Below are 18,689 nucleotides of genomic sequence, written 5' to 3'. Positions count from 1 at the left end.
CCCCGCGTTTTCCACACCCTCACGGTTTTCCACAGATCCCGGGACCCCGCGTTTTCCACACCCCGGTCCCTCATTTTCCACTAATCCTTAAGAAATATATAAAAGATTTAAAACAAAAAAATATTTTTTTTTTTCATTAAGTCAAATGCAAACTTATGTCACGCGTGACCACTTCTTGTAACACAAACTTTGAGTTCGTCGTTACCACATTTGGATTCTTCTGCAAGTTTACACACATTTGAAGTTAAATGGAATTCAATCTTGAAACGCTACTTGAGTGGCAACTGACTCGAACAAAACTTTGCTGTCTTGAAAACTTTCACGTTTTAGGTGTAGAGAAAAGTTCACTGCTACGCAATTGCGTACTTCGCGTAAAGGCAGGTACGCCCTAAGGTTTAAAGGTGAAAGGCACAATCAAACATCAGAGAGTACATCAACGTCAAAATCAAATTATTGTTACTTTTCGTTAAGCTTTTTAGCCTTGTACCTGTTTGTTTTGATCAATTTAAGTATAATAAACATTATTTCTTCTATCTTTTTCGTTATTTTTTTCGCTAGACAAACAATATTATTTTCTAGCTATTAATACTCGGGTTTCAATGAATTTCTAGCTATAGTTTTTAAAAATAAAAAACCCTAAGCTCTCGAATCAGCACTCCCCCTTGAAACATCTGTGGACGTTTTTTCACCGTCTTTTGACCCAAACTCGAACTCTATACGAGAGTAGATTTTTGCAAAATCTTTGTTAATATTTAATTTCATTCAAGAAATTTGGTTGAAGCCTAAATCTTGGAAAAAGTTTCATTACTTATGCCATTGCGTAAAACGTGTAAGATGGTCAGTTTGAATACATTGTTTTGTCAGACTCGTTCGCAGCGGGGTGTTTGGTAAGTTTTTTTGGTGTATTTCAGTATTTTTCTTTAACGTGAGCTAAAACGTGTGACTTTAAACAACTCTAGAAAAGGCGATATATGTTAAATTTTACAGAGTTGTATGTTGAAACTGAAAATTAACTTCACGAGACGTTTCGAAAATCATTTTTGACTAAAAATGTCCGTCATGAAATTAAGTATAAACCATGTATTCTATAAACGGCCTTATGTGTCTACTGGCGTGATGATGTTGTACTCGGACGAAAAATCAGGGTTAGCGGTAGCATCCCTCCGGATTATTGCGCTGCAATGGAAAACAGATCATAAATCAGCTCTGACCAGCTTTTGCTGGAAGCAATTGTGTAACCGTGAGGTTTGCTCGATCCGTTTATATTCTTGGCGCACTTGCCTACTAGTATGACAAATCAGGGCGGTCAAAGCATTTTTGGCTTTGCGCGATGGCTGTAAAACCTTAAGAAAAACCTTAAGAACCCGTCATTCAGTCATAATATGAACGAAATTGATTAAACTGGGAAAAAGTAATTTCAGTGATCTAAAAGTTTAAACGGACCTGGTAAGAAACCTGATACATTTTTTGTTAAATTTCTTGAACCAATTCATGTTAAATAAATATTAAGGTCATCTTTATTCAGGCCCTATTTCCCAGTCAGGGGACAAGAAAAAAATGGTGGTGAAATTAAGCACTATAATTTTCTTACGTTTTCTATATTCTTAATGCTCTCAGTAGGAAACTGAAGCCACGAGCCGGAACCTTTGGTTTATAGAATAACAAACAGGTGACAAAGAACCTTTACGCAGACTTTGAAATCCTTGGCGTATCGTTAGCATGGGATGTACACGGATTCACCATGGAACAGGGACGGCGGAGCAATTTTCCAAGTGGGGGGGGGGGGGCTGACTTGAGACTTGAAGTGGGGGGGGGGCTTAAAAGACCCTTCTCTTAATAAGTCTTTATTTTTTCGGAAATTCTAGGGGGGCTAAAGCCCCCCAGCCCCCCCGGCTCCGCCGTCCCTGTGGAAAGAAGCCTTCTTAAGGTTTGCTTAATTAGAGTGAAAACCCGATTGCAGACCGTGCGATCCGTTTTTTAGTTTTGTAAACACTGCAAAATGCTCAAAAACCTGCTTTTAAAAATCTCCAGCGGCTTTGTGCCAAACGCCTTCCACGTCAATAATTTTGTACATTCCTTGATCATTTTTTTCGATTCTATTATTTCCTGTTTTGTTTTAGTCAATCTGAAGGTTGACTTTTTCGCGCAGAGTGTTCTCCCTTGCTACTTTCCTCATGTAAAAAATCTACCTGATATGTCACCGGAAGTGTGAGTTTTTGATTTGGCGGGAACGCAGCTTTCTCCGGAAGTTATGTGGCGAACGCGAACATCACTAGTATCCAGTCCCTCTCGAAGCAACAAAGAAAACAAGATGGCGAACGAGGGGCTCGAAGAAGATGAAGGTTTGAGCAAAGAAGTGACTTGTTTTCTTGACAAGAAAGTTGGAACTGAGAAGTCATCAGCTGCTGCGGTTAATTCTCTTCTTCAAGATGTTTTAAAGAAAAAGAAAAGTTTGGAAACGGAGGTAGGCGACTTTCAGAGAAGGAATTTGTGGCGGGTTCATAATCGATCGTTTCAATATTTCACGTGGAAATTTTTTTAAAGCTTTTATAAGACTTACAATTATCTTGACTGAACTCAAAGAAGGAAATAGGTGAAAAGATGTGGATCGTATTTCTTTTGAATATCGTTTTAAAAAGAAACCTCTTATTTTCTCATAGTACGTGTGTAGTAATTACAGAAAATTACATATTAATCAAATTTTTCATAGTGAAAGGTTAATCAGAGGTCAATTGCGGTTTCTGCGCGCTTGCTTGTTTGCTTGTTTGTTTATTTGTTTGCTAAAAATAATTATGGAGCTTGTGCCAAAAGGGGGAACTGAGCTTAGTATAATGAGGAAGTTTCATCTTTGTGCTAAATTAAATGATCGCAGAAGTCAGGCTGATTTGTAAAATTTGACCTTGAGTACGTTCTTTACATATTTTATAAACTGGCATCAAAATTGATTTAATTGTGTTTCAAGCAGAAATCTGATATTTTAGTATTTTAATTAAGAAATTAAACATATTTATCATACTTTACATAGACATAAAAAAGGATTGACTATGTAATGCATTTTTTATATTTTTGTTTAAGTAAGCTTAATAAATATTTTATTTTTGTTGTCTGTTAAGATGGTTTGGATCAATTGAATAGACACATTTGGCTGAACAACACTAATACTCTTGATAAATTAACCTATCACATAAATGGACTTATTCATGGTAAAATTCGCCATTTTTGGAAATGGGGCAAATGTTTCATGAAAGACAGAGTTTGTATGGGAATTTCAGAAATTTTGTTGTCAAATAACTTTCTTAAAATATTTGAATTTCTGTGTTATTTGTGAATCATTATCTTAAGATATAAGGAAAATAAAATTACTGATGACAGTTGAGAGATGTGGCCTGTGGGAAATGGTCCGCGTAAAAACTAGGCAGGCCAAACGCAAAATCGATTAAAAGGTGTTAAGTCTTAATTATTAATTTCAATTAAATCGACGCATGTGATTGGTCAAATATCAAAAAATCGCCCAAAAAAAACAAGAAAATCCTGACAAAAACAACATTTTTTCACGTAGTTTTCCCCATGCCCCTGTTATCCCTCTCACGGCCAAGTTTCAGCATTGTTCTATGCGCCAATCAAAAGATAGAACGCAAAACATGCAGCAAGCGCGATCTCATGCGACGCCATGTTGGATTTGCGATCGGAGCTCTGAGCTTTCTAGCCCTTTATGAGGGAATCTTGTCGTATTTGTCACCAAATTTATTTATTGTATATTTCTCGAATACAAACATATTATTTATTACAATTGAAAAGTAAATATGGTCGAAAATATCGACGAAAATGTCCTTCAAGAGTGACTGCTGCTTTCCACAACACGAGGGGTGACGGATTTAGAAATGTTGACCTGCAACAGTTGTTTGCTGTCGCCTGCCAAGAAGAAAATTTTTGTGGCACTGGTAAATGGAGTCTAACTGGTCACAACAAGTGAAAGCAAAAGATATGCTTTTGTAGGGAGAATACCACTCCAAACGAGATGCGAATTTAGCACTTGCATTGAGGTAAGCTGAAGGCAGTGGAAATATTTTCACACGTCCGCGCGTGTGACTTCTTACAACTGGCTTGTTTGTTTCCGGCTTTCGAAACGCGTCTGTCTTTTAAAACTCTTCTCTCATTCGACTTTGTTATTTTTCTAGGCTGCTTCATTTTCAACTGCTACGCCACTTCATACAAGTCTGATGCCGGAATTGCAGAACAAGCGCTGTTCAAAGCTGAACCGTCGCTTCGATTCTTGACAAGAAAGCGTAAACATTTTACAAAAACGAACATTTCGGCGTTCTTGTTATCGCTTGTATCTGTTCTTTGTAGAGTCTCAAAGAAATTTGTGCCAGGGGGATCGATTTGGAGTACATGGAGTCTGTTTTTATCAAAACCTTTCCCGCGGCTCGGAAATGAACTCGACCTGGAAACGGACATGGCAGACGGCGATTATTATTATTGTTGATGTGGTGGACATTATTACTAACAGCATAAGATGTATTAGAAGACTAGTTTTGAAAAGCATTATCGAACGCTTTCACTGAGGTATTTTTGTTCTCAGTCTGTATTTAGAATGTTTGTTGCTGTTGGTGATATTTCGCGCGACTTTGGCGCGTTCCCGATATCCGCATGAATTGTTGCTGTTTTGGATCACAAATTGCTAGTTCCTTTGTGAAATCCGAGCAAAATGTTTTTCACGAGGTCGCTGATTGATGTATCGCTGAGCTAATCCCAAAGTTATTTTATATCATTGTAACTTTCTCCCTTTTGGCACGTAGAAATTGTCCAAATTTTAGATATGTTACAGTTTTGAATGTATTGAATGGGTAGCCGAAATAAACTGTTGTTTGAATGATTTACGAGTTATCTTAATTTAAATTTTAAATTCAAATTTCGCGCTTTTCGCGTATGGGCCAATCAGGTCGTTCAGATTTAATTTGATTAGAGAAGTTAGCGCCTGAAGCCTAACTGCCGCTATTTCACTAGCCTATTGTTCTTTTGCCTAGTTCTTACACTGACCATTACTTAATTGCATTTTTAGTTGCCCTGCACATTTGTCTGCAAAATGGTACCTCTGTCTACAGGGAAATTTCTAGACAAAAGTATGGAAAACTTAGAACATGATAACAGGTTTCCCACCCAGGCCATATCCTTCAAATTTAATAACTAATGTATCAGTCAATTCCAAGCAAGATTATCCCCCCCAGGGCAACCCCTAGGCATTTCACTGCTACTGAGGCCCAGATAGTAGGGAATTTGATCGAACAGAAGCCTAGATGTTTGGGTATTTGACCGTCAAAGAAGGTGTCATAAACTATAAAACTCTAGCAAGCTCAAGCGCATGAAGTTGGTATTTGGTTACGTTAAACTTAGTGTATTAAGTAGTTTCAATGTTTATTTTTCTATAAAATTGGCTGATTAATAGGGCATGAGTGTCCAATTAGACCTAGTATTAACGTGAAAAACCCAACTAACAATGACGTTTTAGCCCCAACCGGTGGGGCATTTGGCCGTGCAACTGGGCCACATGGTGGGGAATTTAATCAGACATTTTGGAAAAAGTCACATTAACCAGGGGTTTGCCTTGGGGGGGGGGGGGGGGGGGGGGGGGAGGGCATGATCACACTTGGAATTGACTGATACATAATATAATGTACCTAGTAATATCTTTATGATCAATATAATTTGATCATTTATCATTTAGTTACATGATGCCCGATGTCGAACACCAGACAAGATTCAAAATGTACTTGATAAGGGTTGCTCAGCTGTGATGGACATAAAAAATCTTCAGCAACAACAGGAAGAATTAACATCTAAAGTCGACAACCATCTCCAAAAGTTTCACCCTCTTGCAGAGCTACTTTCTTCTTTAGTAAGTCAGATTGCAGAGGTTGAAAGATTCAGAGCATATGTGAGTTGGATACAGAAGATTGAATCTGTCAGGTAAAAAAAAAACAGTCATTACTGCAGTAACACCATTGACTTGTCTTTCTTGATTATCCAGATGAGGAAAGATTTGTTGTGAACCAACAGATATGTGACAAATATTAAGAAAGTGGAAGGTTGCTTTAGTTAATTTCAGTAATGCCCATCTCTTGTGGCCAACCCTGTGGCCCAAATGCTGCACAGTTATAATTATTTGGTACAATTTAATTGCCCAGATGCATTTTTTAACCCCATTTTAGACCAACAATAATATAATGTTACGTGTTAATTCCTCGCGAAGCGAGGCCGAAGGCTGAGCGTAGCGGGGTGTATAATTTTGTCCCTCAGAGGGCTCAGGCGGGATGAAATCTGGTGTGGAGTTTACGGTCATATTTGTGAGCTTGGTGTATGGCGGAAATGACGTCACACGGCCGCGCGCTGGTGGCCTAATGGTGTGAGCGTCGAACTTCAAATCAGATCTTCGGGACTGAGGGCAGGGGTTCGAATCCGGCTAAAGTTTTTTTTTTCCTTCTTTTTTTTTTTTTACTTTTTATTTGTGGGTTCGAATCCTGAGCCTTTCATTTTTTTCGTTTTTCTTTTCGGATTAAAATACCACTGATTTCCACATAATACTCCCTCAACGCCTATTCAGGCTATAAACCTTTCATGGCCATCAGAGGCGCGCGGGCGGAGGGTTCGAATTCTCCTGCCGTTCGTTCTTCTTTTTTTTAATGCCCTGAAATAAATGTCCAAAATGCGAATATCCAATAATTTGTCGATGATTTTGAAAATAGCCTGCGCTTCCCAACGCTGTAATACCTCTTTACGAACCAGAAAGAGCCGCCATTTTCAAAGCGGAGTAGACCCTGGGAACAAGGGTGTCGCGGCCATGTCCGTTACTAGGCAACAATAACAAATCACCGGTTAAAACCGGTTATCGCTCCTTATTTATAAGACCCCCCCCCCCTCCCCTCCCCAACCCAGAGCTTCGCGAGGCCCTGCGAGTCACGTATTACTAGTTAGTTAATAAGTATTTTGTTTGTGTACAGTTGTCAGATTCATCAGTTTGTGGAAGGTGGTCAGTTGAACTGGGCAGTAGAACAGTTGACAGTGCTGTCTGAATTAGCTCACCTGCTCAGTGAGTCAGCATGCTGTAATTTGACCAAGTTTGTAAAGGAAATGCAGCTTCACTGGCAAAAGATTCTTTGCAATAAACTTGCAAGGTGGGTCAACTTCACTATTTCACAGCATCTAACACTTAGGTCTAACGTTCTGAAACTAATAATAATGCTTATTCTTGGTTTTCATGTTACGTCATAAAATTCTGAAATCAAAATTCACTAGGCCTGCTAAATTTTCGTTGTCATTAGGCGAAAGATAAACTAAAAATATATATTTTTGCAAATTTCCAGATCGATAGTGTCATTCGTTTTTAAAACAGAGCATTTTGAATATTTGAGTTCTCCGTCGTACAGTATGTGACATCAAGCTGGGTGCCGTAACAAAGCTGTTTTGTTTGAAAAAAAGGTCTTTCCTTTCCATTTTGAGCAGATTGAACATTTCAGATATAACAAGTGGTGTTTATGTGAAGTGTACTAGCTCTTTAGCCAAGGATAGCCGCTGTTGTAAACAGAATTGAGTTCCAGATGGTTTCTCTGACATCACGGCGGCCATATTTGTGTCCCTCAGAAGGACACAGTTATGGTTGAATCTCCATACTAAGCTTTATAAATTTGCGTGGAAAGGTTCGGAAAATAACTCGCGAATGGTACACCACACAGACCCAAAACTTGGAGAAATTGTTTATTTATTTATTATCTAAAATATTTAAAATTCATAGCTTCTATAGTTGAATGGTTTCGAATATATTTTTTGATTGCGTGACAGTGAAAACCAGCAATAACTTCAGAAGTCTATCCTAAATGAGAAATTTTCTGTTGAAAGCCACCGTTAAAATTACTAGTCCAAGAAACAGAATTTGTGTACATGTGCATGTACACGTACATGTATGCAGACATTTATATTAAATGTTTAAATTATATTAAATGTTTTGTTTAAATTTGTCTTTGGTTAGAAATTTTTCAAATGAGTTTGATTTCATTTTCCATTGTCTCATATTAAAAATAATTAGCCTGAATCAAGGGGAATAACAAACTGTTTTGAAAAAATTAAACCAAAAAGTTTCAATCACTGCAGCATATGAATGTATTACAAGGCTGTTACTGCCAGTTGCATAGTGATTGCCCAAATTTTCTTTTTCTGTGTTTTTATTTTTTTTTCCTTCTGGCTATTTCTGCGTATTGTGCTGGAAACAGCTTGCAAATAATGCAGTATAAGTAATACAGAGCAATACAGAATAAAAAAGTAAATTCATGTAGGTAAAATTAATCCTAGTACATAAGTATGTGAGGATATTTTCTGTAAGAAGTGTTAATACCGTATTTTCTCGATTAAACGCCGGACCCCGATTAAACGCCGGCCTCGTATAAACGCCGGGTCAAAATTGCTAGTTTTTAAGTAAACGCCGGGGGCGTTTGTTCGAGGTCCCGGCGTTTATTTGAGGTCAAGCTAACAAGTAAATATATTCTGTTTGCCACAAATCTTGATTGCAACATAAACTATCCAATCCGTAATAGTGCACCTCTGGGAAATGATCACCTTTGGATACCCAGGGACAGTTTTGCAGGGCAGAACGAAGAGAAAAAATCGTCCCGCCTTGACAAACTGCCCCTTGGTCTCGAAGATCGGTAACAATAAATCAATCTAAAAAATTGGCAGAAAATTGCAGTCCGTTAATAAACGCCGGGCCCCGATTAAACGCCGGCTTCAAATAAACGCCGGGTTCACGAAGCCAAGTTTGAAATAAACGCCGGGGGCGTTTATTTGAGAAAATACGGTAATTGTCTTTTTGATGTATATTGTTGTATCGTTACTTATGTAAGCAGCTATACTGCATTGTAAGTTATTGCATTGTAAGTTTTTTGTGTGTGTCTTTGTGGTGCAATAAATAATTCGTTTTTAAAAAAGAATGTATTACCTGTACATTTAATTAAAAATATACTCCAGTTTTAGTACTTACAATGTATATTTTCTTGGTCTAAGACATTGATCAATGACTATTTTACCTTACCAAGCAAAAAAGTTGATGGCATATTTTGTTGTTTCAGTGAATTTGATGAGATCATGAAAGCTTTAAAGTGGCCTTTCACATCACTCTCAACTGCACCTCCATTATCAACAACATCAGATGATTACAGCAGACTGGAAAATGTGTTTATGCTCCTTCTTAAATTACAAAAATTGTATCCTTTTTAACATGCCTTGTTAAATAGTTGTGAGGTTCTTCTTAACTACATAACTAGAACAGTTCCTAAAAGACTGGTGAAGACAAAATTTTGTCACAAGGGATAAATGGAATGTTTTGTTATGGTTAATGGTAAACTTTATTTGTTACATGACTTGTCATATCTGGCAGTGATTCAAAACTCTGGTAGGACTCTTCACATTTGTACAAAAAGTTTAGAAACCTACAGTTAGATATCTTCCTTAACATTTAATTGGAAGGAAAGACCCCTTCAAGTGATTAATCAGTCCACAGTACAGTGTAAGCACTAGTTCAGAGCGGTTGCATGTTAAAGTTCCGTACAAATGAGAGTAGAATTTAAGTGATGTCCATGCATGACACAAAGTTGCTAAAGTAGCTATCTTTCACTCTCTGTTCAATTCAAATTTAAACACTCAGATTTCATCCATCATTCTTGTTTAATTTCTTCTTTATGCTAGCTGTTATGAAGATTAAGTATTATTTATTATCTTCCTTCAGATTTTCCTTGACTGTTACCTTTATATTTTCAGTAAGAAAACATCTTCAGAGAAGAGTTCTTTACCTGATGATAAAAGAGAACTTCTTCTGCCTCTTGATTGGCTTTTGAAGCCTTTTCGAAAGAGATTCCGCTTTCATTTTTATGGCAATAAACAAACCAATAGCCTTGAAAAGGTAAAAACGTGTGTGTTTGTGCTACTGAATAACCTGTGGTTATATTTGGGAGTTTAATATTGTCAAAATACAGTCATAAAATAATTTGACTGAGAAGCAAAATTGTATTAAATTTAAAGATTGTATGATTAAATTAATATTTAGAGCAAAAAGCCACATTAGCCATAGCTGGTTTTTTATATAAGTTGTCAATACCTCCATGAAATTAGAGTTTGAACTATTATTTCTGTTTTATGTTTGTTTCAATTTTTATTTTATTTTTGGGAGGAGAGGAGTAATCAGTGTAAGGTACTCAGAACAAACACTCACTCATGACAGAGAAAATGCAACTGAATCCACATCACTCTAAGGTGGAATCATCCTACTGCAAGCTCCATTAAGCAACGTTACAAAACTATATATAGACTGAGATTCTTTATTGTTGGCAACCACATTGTATGTCACATGAGATGCAATTCATCTTTCTTCCAGCCTGAATGGTATTTTACTCAAGTCTTAAATTGGATAAAGAATCACAGTGACTTTTTACAACACACCATACAGCCTATCCTGAATAGAACAGATTATCACTCTGTAGATGCCAAGGTAATTAAGAATAATTTTATTGTCCTTTGTACAGTCACCCAAGCACTGCAACTAGTATGCTATTATTTTACTCACCACCTGAAATTCTATTTATGACATTAATTTTTTTTTGAAAATTTTTAATTAATTAGAAATAGATTACTAGGAGAATGACTTGTAAGTTGTTTGTTATTTTTATTTTTTCAGACTGAGTTTATTTGTGGCCTGTTAAAAGTTGTAGTGGAAAAGTTGGAGCACAGCATCCCACAAATAATCGATGATGACAATGCTTTTTCTCATTTTATTGATGAGTTACTGTTATTTGATAAAGAACTTTACATGGTTCACAACTACCGCTCTGTTGAACATGGCTGTTTACATGTTTTAACCACTGGTGCATGCCTTCAGAGATGGGTGGAGTTAGAAAGAAACTGTAAGTATTATTTCAAAAAGACATATACTATTCAAGACTAAGACATGTTAATATTATTAACAAGCCCAGGTACAGTAGGTTTTTTTTCGGCCTGTGCACCTTCAAACTTAGCTGTGGAGTGGAGTCTTTGTTTTCTAGTAAAATTTTAACCAGTAAAAAGCTTTTATTCAGCTGGTGAAACTTTCCAAAAGGATAAGTAGTAAATAATTCCACCCTTGGGTGGGATGTTAGTTCATTGCAGTTATCCCCCTTACGTTTTGTCAAGTTGCCCAAACAGTCCACTTGGTAATCACTTGCACACCTGGGTGGAGAGAGGCACTATGACCATAGAATGGCAAAGTATTCTGATACCATATTAAAATGCACAACATCTGGAGAAACCCCTTACTATCAGATAACCAAACTTTTTAGAAGTCAAAAGTTTTAATTCAGTTGCTATGCTACAGAAAAACCTGGAGAAGATAGACAGGTAGTTAGATATTGTATTAAAAATATTTACTAATTACATAAGCAGCCTACTAAAGGCAGAATTGCATTAATTTACAAACAGCAAATGAATACACAATCAGATTAATTGTAATGATCAATCTATATCCTATAAGTTCATTTTCACTGTTGTGTGACAGATGCCATATCAAACATGGAATCAGTTCTGTCCTCTTCGTCAGCATGGACACCCAAGTATAAAGATGTTGGAGATGTGGATGACACACGGACACCTGAGTGTGCGGAAGGTTTCATGACACTTCTCTCTGTTATAACAGGTATAGCTGTGTTATATCAAGTTAATTATGAGTATTCAGACTAACCGGGTGTAATGTGCTCATCTTGGCAGTATTTTAGGGATGTCAAATAAGTTACCAAACTACCCCATCCCCTTTATTTCTCTCCCCTAATGAAACAGATTGTTGTGATGGGACAAGGAGTATTGCTACTACTCCTGGTTTTGATTCAGGGCCTGACATGTACTCCACACCGCAGGACCGTTGTTCATGTACTCCACCTTTTACAATTTGTAATACAATGAAGTAATATAAAAACTAAGATTTCCTTTTTTTTTTCAGATCGATATAGAAATTTACCTGAAGTGTCCCACCAGGAACAATTCCTTGAAGTTCAGTTGTTTCTTCTTGAAAGCTTCATCAACAGATTGACTCTTGAAGCTGAGGAAACATCATTTGCCCCTGCTGGTCTGCATTACTGTTCAGTGTTGAATGCTGCTAATTACGTCAACCTTATACTTCAGGAATGGAGTGAACAAATGGTACTTGCTTAAGGAAAGATCTGTTAAATCTTTTTGTACATGTCAAAGATTGTGAGTCTTTGACACTTATTTCTGAAACGAAGGAAACTTAATATCAAATGGTTTAAAAATTTAAGCAGAAAACGTATTTAAACCTCAACTTCTAGGCACTAGAAAGGATGAGAAATATGCATGCATTGATTAAAGGAGTATCCTGGTAGAAACATGTTTACTTATTATAATTGTTTTAAACATAATAAAGAGTAACAAGTTTAGAATTCTTGGAAATAGTAGACTTAAATTTGACATAAACACTTTTGTGGCAGAATTGATTGTACATGTCACTAAAATAGATGTACGTTTACACTGGGAATTACACCTGTACAGTGTTGAATACTTCATTTAGATTGAACGTTTCTTCTTTTCAGCTTTTTCTTAAACTCTGTCAACAACGCAATCCATCCTCTAACTCTGAAAGGTGTGAAAAGATTCCAGACATTGAAAGCCATGAAGAAAATGATGGTCACATCCATGAGCATGAGTTTCCTCCGGTGGGAAGTGTATTTGAGGATGTAACACAGTCCTTGCAGGTTTTAAAGGATCACATGATCAGCGTAATTGTCGATCATGTTGTACAAGGATTTAGGATGTTAAGCAAGCCATACAAGAAAGAAAAGTAAGTTTATGCAAATTTGAACTTATATGTTATGTCACCTCATTGCAGCATTATGAATAAGCATGATAGCATTTTATGCATGTAGGGGACTATATAATGATAGGTCCCTGCCACTTCTGGTGTTATTGTCATTTTTTAATTCTCTTTTATTAAAGTATTGTATTGTTTTGTTAGATAGTTTGTTAATTCTACCACCTCAGACAATCATCAATCTTGGAACATATTACTTTCGTTTCCCTCTTCCTGTGTCTCTTAATTTGCATATTTCTGCCAGAAACTAAGAATGCACTACTTCTATTAAAATATGTCGACAAGCTAACATTCCATTTGATTCTTTTTTTTTTTTCAGGTGGCACACATTTCCTCCTCCAAAAGATGTCATACTGTTAACCTTGTCATCATCAGCTTGTGAGATGTTGTTGTTTATAAAAGGAAGGTTTCAAATTCTTCAGGAACAGCTAGCAAGCAGTGTCTTTACTATGATTTGGAAAAATCTTGCACAGGCTCTAAACAAGTGTATATACGAAGAGGTAGGTAATTTTTTTACAATGGGACGTTCAAAATGAGCTGACCTTTTTTTGTCAAATAAATGCCTTCTGTTATACATTTAAGTAAGTGTTTTATAGATCACTAGCATTAGTAAGCAGCTATTTAAGTGCGCACAATTCTTTATCACTTGAACATGTCTTGGGATTTGACCTGAAAAGTTTCTATCAAAATCTCCTGTAAGAAAGGCCAGCTGGTGTCTGCTGAAGGGAACTGTTTCCTTGCTAGTCTAGTAGCATTTCTTTGTTTCTCTCCTTACTTTCTTACTGTCCTGTCCTTCTTGCATTGTATTCTTAGCTAAAATACTTAACTCTCTGAAATACTTCTCAGTTCAGCTAGAAGCATGGAATTGTTAGCATAAACTCACACAATGCTGGGTGGTACCTTGTGATGGACTACATGTACATGTAGTAGCATACAGAAACCAGCCGATCAACCATCAGGTTCTTACAACAGGGTTTTTATCACACTAATCATACCAAGAAAAATAGTATTGAGTAAATACTGAGGTGAGTTTATTATTCTTGTTCTCTTCACAGATCATTCTTGATTGTCACTTCAATGAAGGAGGTGCAGCGCAATTACAGTTTGACTTAACAAAGAATCTGTTCACATTATTTCTGGAATACACTCAAAAGCCTGAGAATTTCTTCAAAGAGTAAGTTGAAGAAACAGTATTGTTGCGCTACACTGCTATTTTAGAAGCCTAACAGTTGTTTTAACGAATTGAAAAATCTCGATGATTTGGTAAGTGCAGAATGCAATATGGAACAATTGAAAGTATGATGTTTTATATATGTTCGTGTTTATTTGCTTTATTTTACTTTCGGAAAAACTGTTCACAGGCTACTTGTATTCTTTCCCAGGTGTTCCTTACGCTAATCTTTGCAAACGTAACACGACACTTTTGTTCGTTTGTAACAAAATACTTTTGTCTTCCTTGAAAATGCGATAACATGAAACTTTTGTTTTTTGTTTGTTTTACGGCGGCATCGATGACATTTGTTTAATTTAATTAAGTTACGGTTTAGACTGCACGAAAGACGATTCTCAAAAACTAAAGAAACAAATCTAATCAAAAAACATATTTTTCGACAGGTTTTTTTAAAACGCAGTACAGCTAGGATATTTGTTTCCTGGTTATCAGGTGTTCACGCCGAAAATCCCGGTGCAAGTTTTTGCATACCTAATTACGAAAGCGCTGTGAAAGTCTCAAAATCTAATTTAATTAATTTGCGGTTTTTACTTGGCGCCAAGAAGTCTGCAGGAAGCCTACCGCAAACACGCAATACAAGCGATGTTCATAATAGTTCCAGAAAACAACGTAAACTAATCTGCGCATGCGTTTGGTGTAAATTACGTTGAGTAGTACCACAAGGAGAGCAAAGGGTTTTCTGAAACAAATATATACGTTTGAGATCTTCATATAAAAGTAACGTAGATGTGCTCCAGGTTTTACCTAGGGGTACGGTCAGGTGCTCCTCATCCCCACCCCTTCCAATTAATTAATTGATATTAATTAATTAATTGGTGATTAAAAGTTTACACTGTAGCGCTTTAGGGGTTTAGGGGTTTATCACACGACTGCCCACCAAACCATCACAAAAGTGCATTCTGCACTAAAAAGCAGTAGGCTGTCGCGTAATATTGCTTAGTTGATTGTCAACTTGAAGTTGATAAAGATCGCTGTAGCAAATTTGGAAAAGATGGCATGAGTGTTACCTCTTCTGATCTATCAGGGCTGACCTAAAACAGTTTTAAGGAAGAGTTTTGTTAATGCATTCTTCTTGGAGAAAACATACATTTCAAGCATTAACTATAGATTCGTCCTGAGAACGCAGCAAAATTTCAATTTTAAAAGGCTTTTGCATTGTGGTGTGCTTATTAGTAAGTTTGCGTTGAGGGAGACTTTCAAACTGACTGTTCTTACATCAATCCTTTACAGGGTCAAGGAAGCTTGCATCTTATTAAATCTTCTGCCAGGATCTGCTGTGTTGTTAAGAGATTTGCTCAAGTCTTCAGAGAGCAGTGAAGGAGACGGTATTTCTCCAGCTTGTGCTGCATTACAAGATGCTGGAGTGTACAGATTAACTTCGGAAGATGCACTTAAAGTTCTCAACCTGAGGGTACATTTGCCAAGTGTGTGATACGTCACTGACGGCAATCAATTAAATTTATATCCAGATGAAATAATAACTGACAAGATGTAGACAAGAGAAATATATTATGAAATGACAGACATAAAATGGCCTATCTTAACAGACGGGCAAGCAGATAAACGGGGTGAGCAAAAGCTCAAAACCGGCAATAAGGAAATTGGAAATGATGCATTTTGTAAACCGAGAAATTTTCTGAAAAAATACAATGTTTTTTTAAAGTTTCAAAGACATGTTTTTGAGACTTAATATTGAAACCTATCACAAATCTGCTGTTATCACGAGCTTTTGGGAAAAATTCAAGAAATATAAACCCTTTCTTTGCTAATTGTTTTTTGCATTTGCTTGCCCTTATTATCCGCCAGCTCTTGATCTTCAGCCGTGCCGTAGATTGGAAGCAGCATCATTCTTTTCATCAGATTTTTCGACGCTTCAATTAACTTTTGTCCCTTTGCGTGGTGAAGAACAATTTAGGAATAGAGAGATATTTACTGCAGTGCTGCTGTGTCAAGGAAAAGAGCCCCAATTAACTATCACGAGAATGTGGTGGAATCAGAGTCACTCATGTCCATAATAGATTATTATTCAACAAATAAATATTTCAAATGATAAATTATTTTAATATTTCTTCTTGTCAATTCAATGACTCACTGGATATACGGTCCAGGGGATGTCAAATTTTAAAGATGGAATTTATATCAGAATAATACATGGCTGTATATTGAAAGTATAACATTTTATTAGTTTTCAAATAATATTAAATCAAGGAACCTACCCCCTCCTCAAATCTTCGTATTCTTACACAGGGTTGCAAATAGGCCATTTGCAAAAACATTATAATACTCTTTGTTGTCCCCCCAAAATGTTGCATAATCATTAATTCAAGAGAAATTGAAAACAATGCTTATGCAAAATTTTGGAGGGACAACAAAGAGTATTATGATATTTTTGAAAATGGCCTATGTATGGTCCATGAAATCAACAGTCATCCTTGTTTCGTGTAAATAGGTAATGACAAATTTAGTCAATAAAGATAATTATTATTGTTCACTTAAAGTATGTCACTTTTTTGGTACTTTGCTCTGGTTCTTTTCTCAATCAAATTTTGTTAAGAGAAAAAGGAAAAAAAAGCCTCTGAGACCAGCTGGGAACAGGGTAAATACCAGTAGTACTAGTGGACGCCCCCGGCGGGGGGGGGGGGGGGGGGTGGGGAGACTCGCTTATGAAAGGGGCGGGGATGCTCTTTGTCTCGTTAAGGGGTGTAAATTTTGGATGTTTGGTTTTACTTAGGCCCTGTCCTTACTGACCCGGGTAAATTTGAAAACGCCACGGAAAATGTTTTCCGTCCACATTAACCCGGGTAAATTGGAAAACGATGCCCACTTTGGAGACCGTTTTTGAAAAGTACCGTTATTGGTGACCAAAAACGGACGTTTCAGTGTGGACGGTTGACCTGTCCGGGTAATAAAAGATGCGTTTTCAAATTTACCCTGGTCAGTGTGGACGGGGCCTTAGGGTGTTCCAGGCAAAACGCCAATAATTTCAGCCATAATGGTCTCATTAAGGGCTGTTCTCGAAGAAATACGAATATAAATTCTATTCTTAGTTTTTTGGTTTCTTTTAGGGTCAAGAAAAGCTTGAGCGACACCCAAATTGGTCTATTTTAGGGGTTATTTTCAAAATTTCCGACGAGCATCCCGCTCCTTTCATATAGGAACACCCCCCCCCCCCTCCCCCGGGAGTGGACGCAAGTTATCGCAAGTTGAACTTGCGTACAGACTTGCGTTTGTTGGCCAAACAGACTCGCAAGTGCACGCAAGTTGTCAAAAAAAGAGGGCGGGGTATTCATGGTTAAAAACGAGTTAAATTACTTCGGTATACCGAGAAAATGCAAGTGACAAGTGGGATATTCCATATTTATATACCAAGGCAAATATCTAACGGCTTTCCTGCATTCTGATTGGCTGTATTCTCTATAGCATGGTATAAAAAGTCATATGAACGTCTAACTTTACAACCTTCTTTAAACTATACTAACATCGATTACTAACATTGTTTAAAAGCTTGTAAAAAAGATATATTTTTAAAATAGCGTAGAGACTTCCACTAACTGCAAATTTAAAGGTCGGCACACACGAGTGACGACATCTGGACTGGAAACTTGTCGAGGAGAGACGTGGGCTGAAAGCCGTCAAGACGAGAAAGCAGACGTTGGCTGCGGCAAACATGTACAACGAGAAGAACCGTGAAGTGAAGAGAAGCTGCAGGAGAGCCAAGAGGAGGAGAAGTGAGGAGAACCGACGAAATTGCACGAGAAGCAGAGGAAGCAGCAGCACAAAGAGATATGAAGAGAGACTACTCAGCGGGAAAAAATGTCCAGAGCAAACCTGTTAAGGACAAAAACCTGGTGGTCCTACAAGGACAGACGACCAGCTTAACTGATGGAAAGAACACTTGCAGGAAGTCCTGAACAGGCCAGCCCCAGAAAACCCACCAGAAGGGCTCCTATGCCGTTAGACATCCGAACAGGACAAATTACCATGGCAGAGGTCAACAGGTTCATCGTGAAATCCCTGAAGAATGGGACGGCTCCTGGGTGGGACAAAATTCCCCCAGAAGCCTGTACGGAAGGAGGAGTATGGTTTCAGCCAAGGTCCTCACTCCCTTCTGTATAAGAACTGGAATGAGGAGGACATCTCTCACGACTGGAAGGTGGGCCTGCTGCGGTCAGTTAAACTTCCCAAGAAGGGAAGTGTAAGAACCGGAGTGACATTATTTTTCCTGACAATTGCCAGCAAGGTTCTTTGTAAGATCATCTAAGGAGGCTCGATGTAGTTTTTTTAGCCGAAGGGTGGTTGTTTTGAAAATTAAAATTATCTAGGAAGCCATTGTTCGATTTTTGCCAAAATACACCATAACGATCAAATATGAACAAATTTTAATTTTTTATCCGTCACTTTGTCACAAAGGTTACCATAGCAACCATTGACGTTTTCTTTTGTTCTCAAACAAGCTTGATTTTCTCGAAATCTAGATTGACTCTTGGTATTCATTTTTTGATATGTTCAAGTATAGTAGATTTACTACCTGTACACGAAATTTTAGGAAAATCTGTAAGAGCGTTT

At 37.3% G+C, this 18,689-nt stretch overlaps 1 protein-coding gene across 1 annotated transcript; it reads left to right on the top strand.

The window, feature by feature from the left end:
- Positions 1-2,238: 2,238 nt before the first annotated feature.
- On the top strand, positions 2,239-16,703 carry LOC144632621 (RAD50-interacting protein 1-like). The gene is made up of 13 exons (XM_078491304.1): positions 2,239-2,464; positions 5,726-5,967; positions 6,999-7,172; positions 9,117-9,251; positions 9,805-9,946; positions 10,418-10,531; positions 10,718-10,943; positions 11,570-11,707; positions 12,008-12,207; positions 12,615-12,862; positions 13,212-13,392; positions 13,948-14,066; positions 15,354-16,703. Exons 1-13 carry the CDS (start codon positions 2,252-2,254, stop codon positions 15,553-15,555), a joined length of 2,334 nt encoding a protein of 777 aa, XP_078347430.1. The 5' UTR covers positions 2,239-2,251; the 3' UTR covers positions 15,556-16,703.
- The last annotated feature ends 1,986 nt before the right edge of the window (positions 16,704-18,689 follow it).

Source organism: Oculina patagonica, chromosome 12 (assembly GCF_052425735.1).
Source record: "Oculina patagonica isolate OP01 chromosome 12, crgOcupat, whole genome shotgun sequence".
Taxonomy (NCBI): Eukaryota; Metazoa; Cnidaria; class Anthozoa; order Scleractinia; family Oculinidae; genus Oculina; species Oculina patagonica.
Note: the sequence above shows the minus strand (reverse complement) of the source record. Positions and strands in the feature narration are given on the sequence as shown.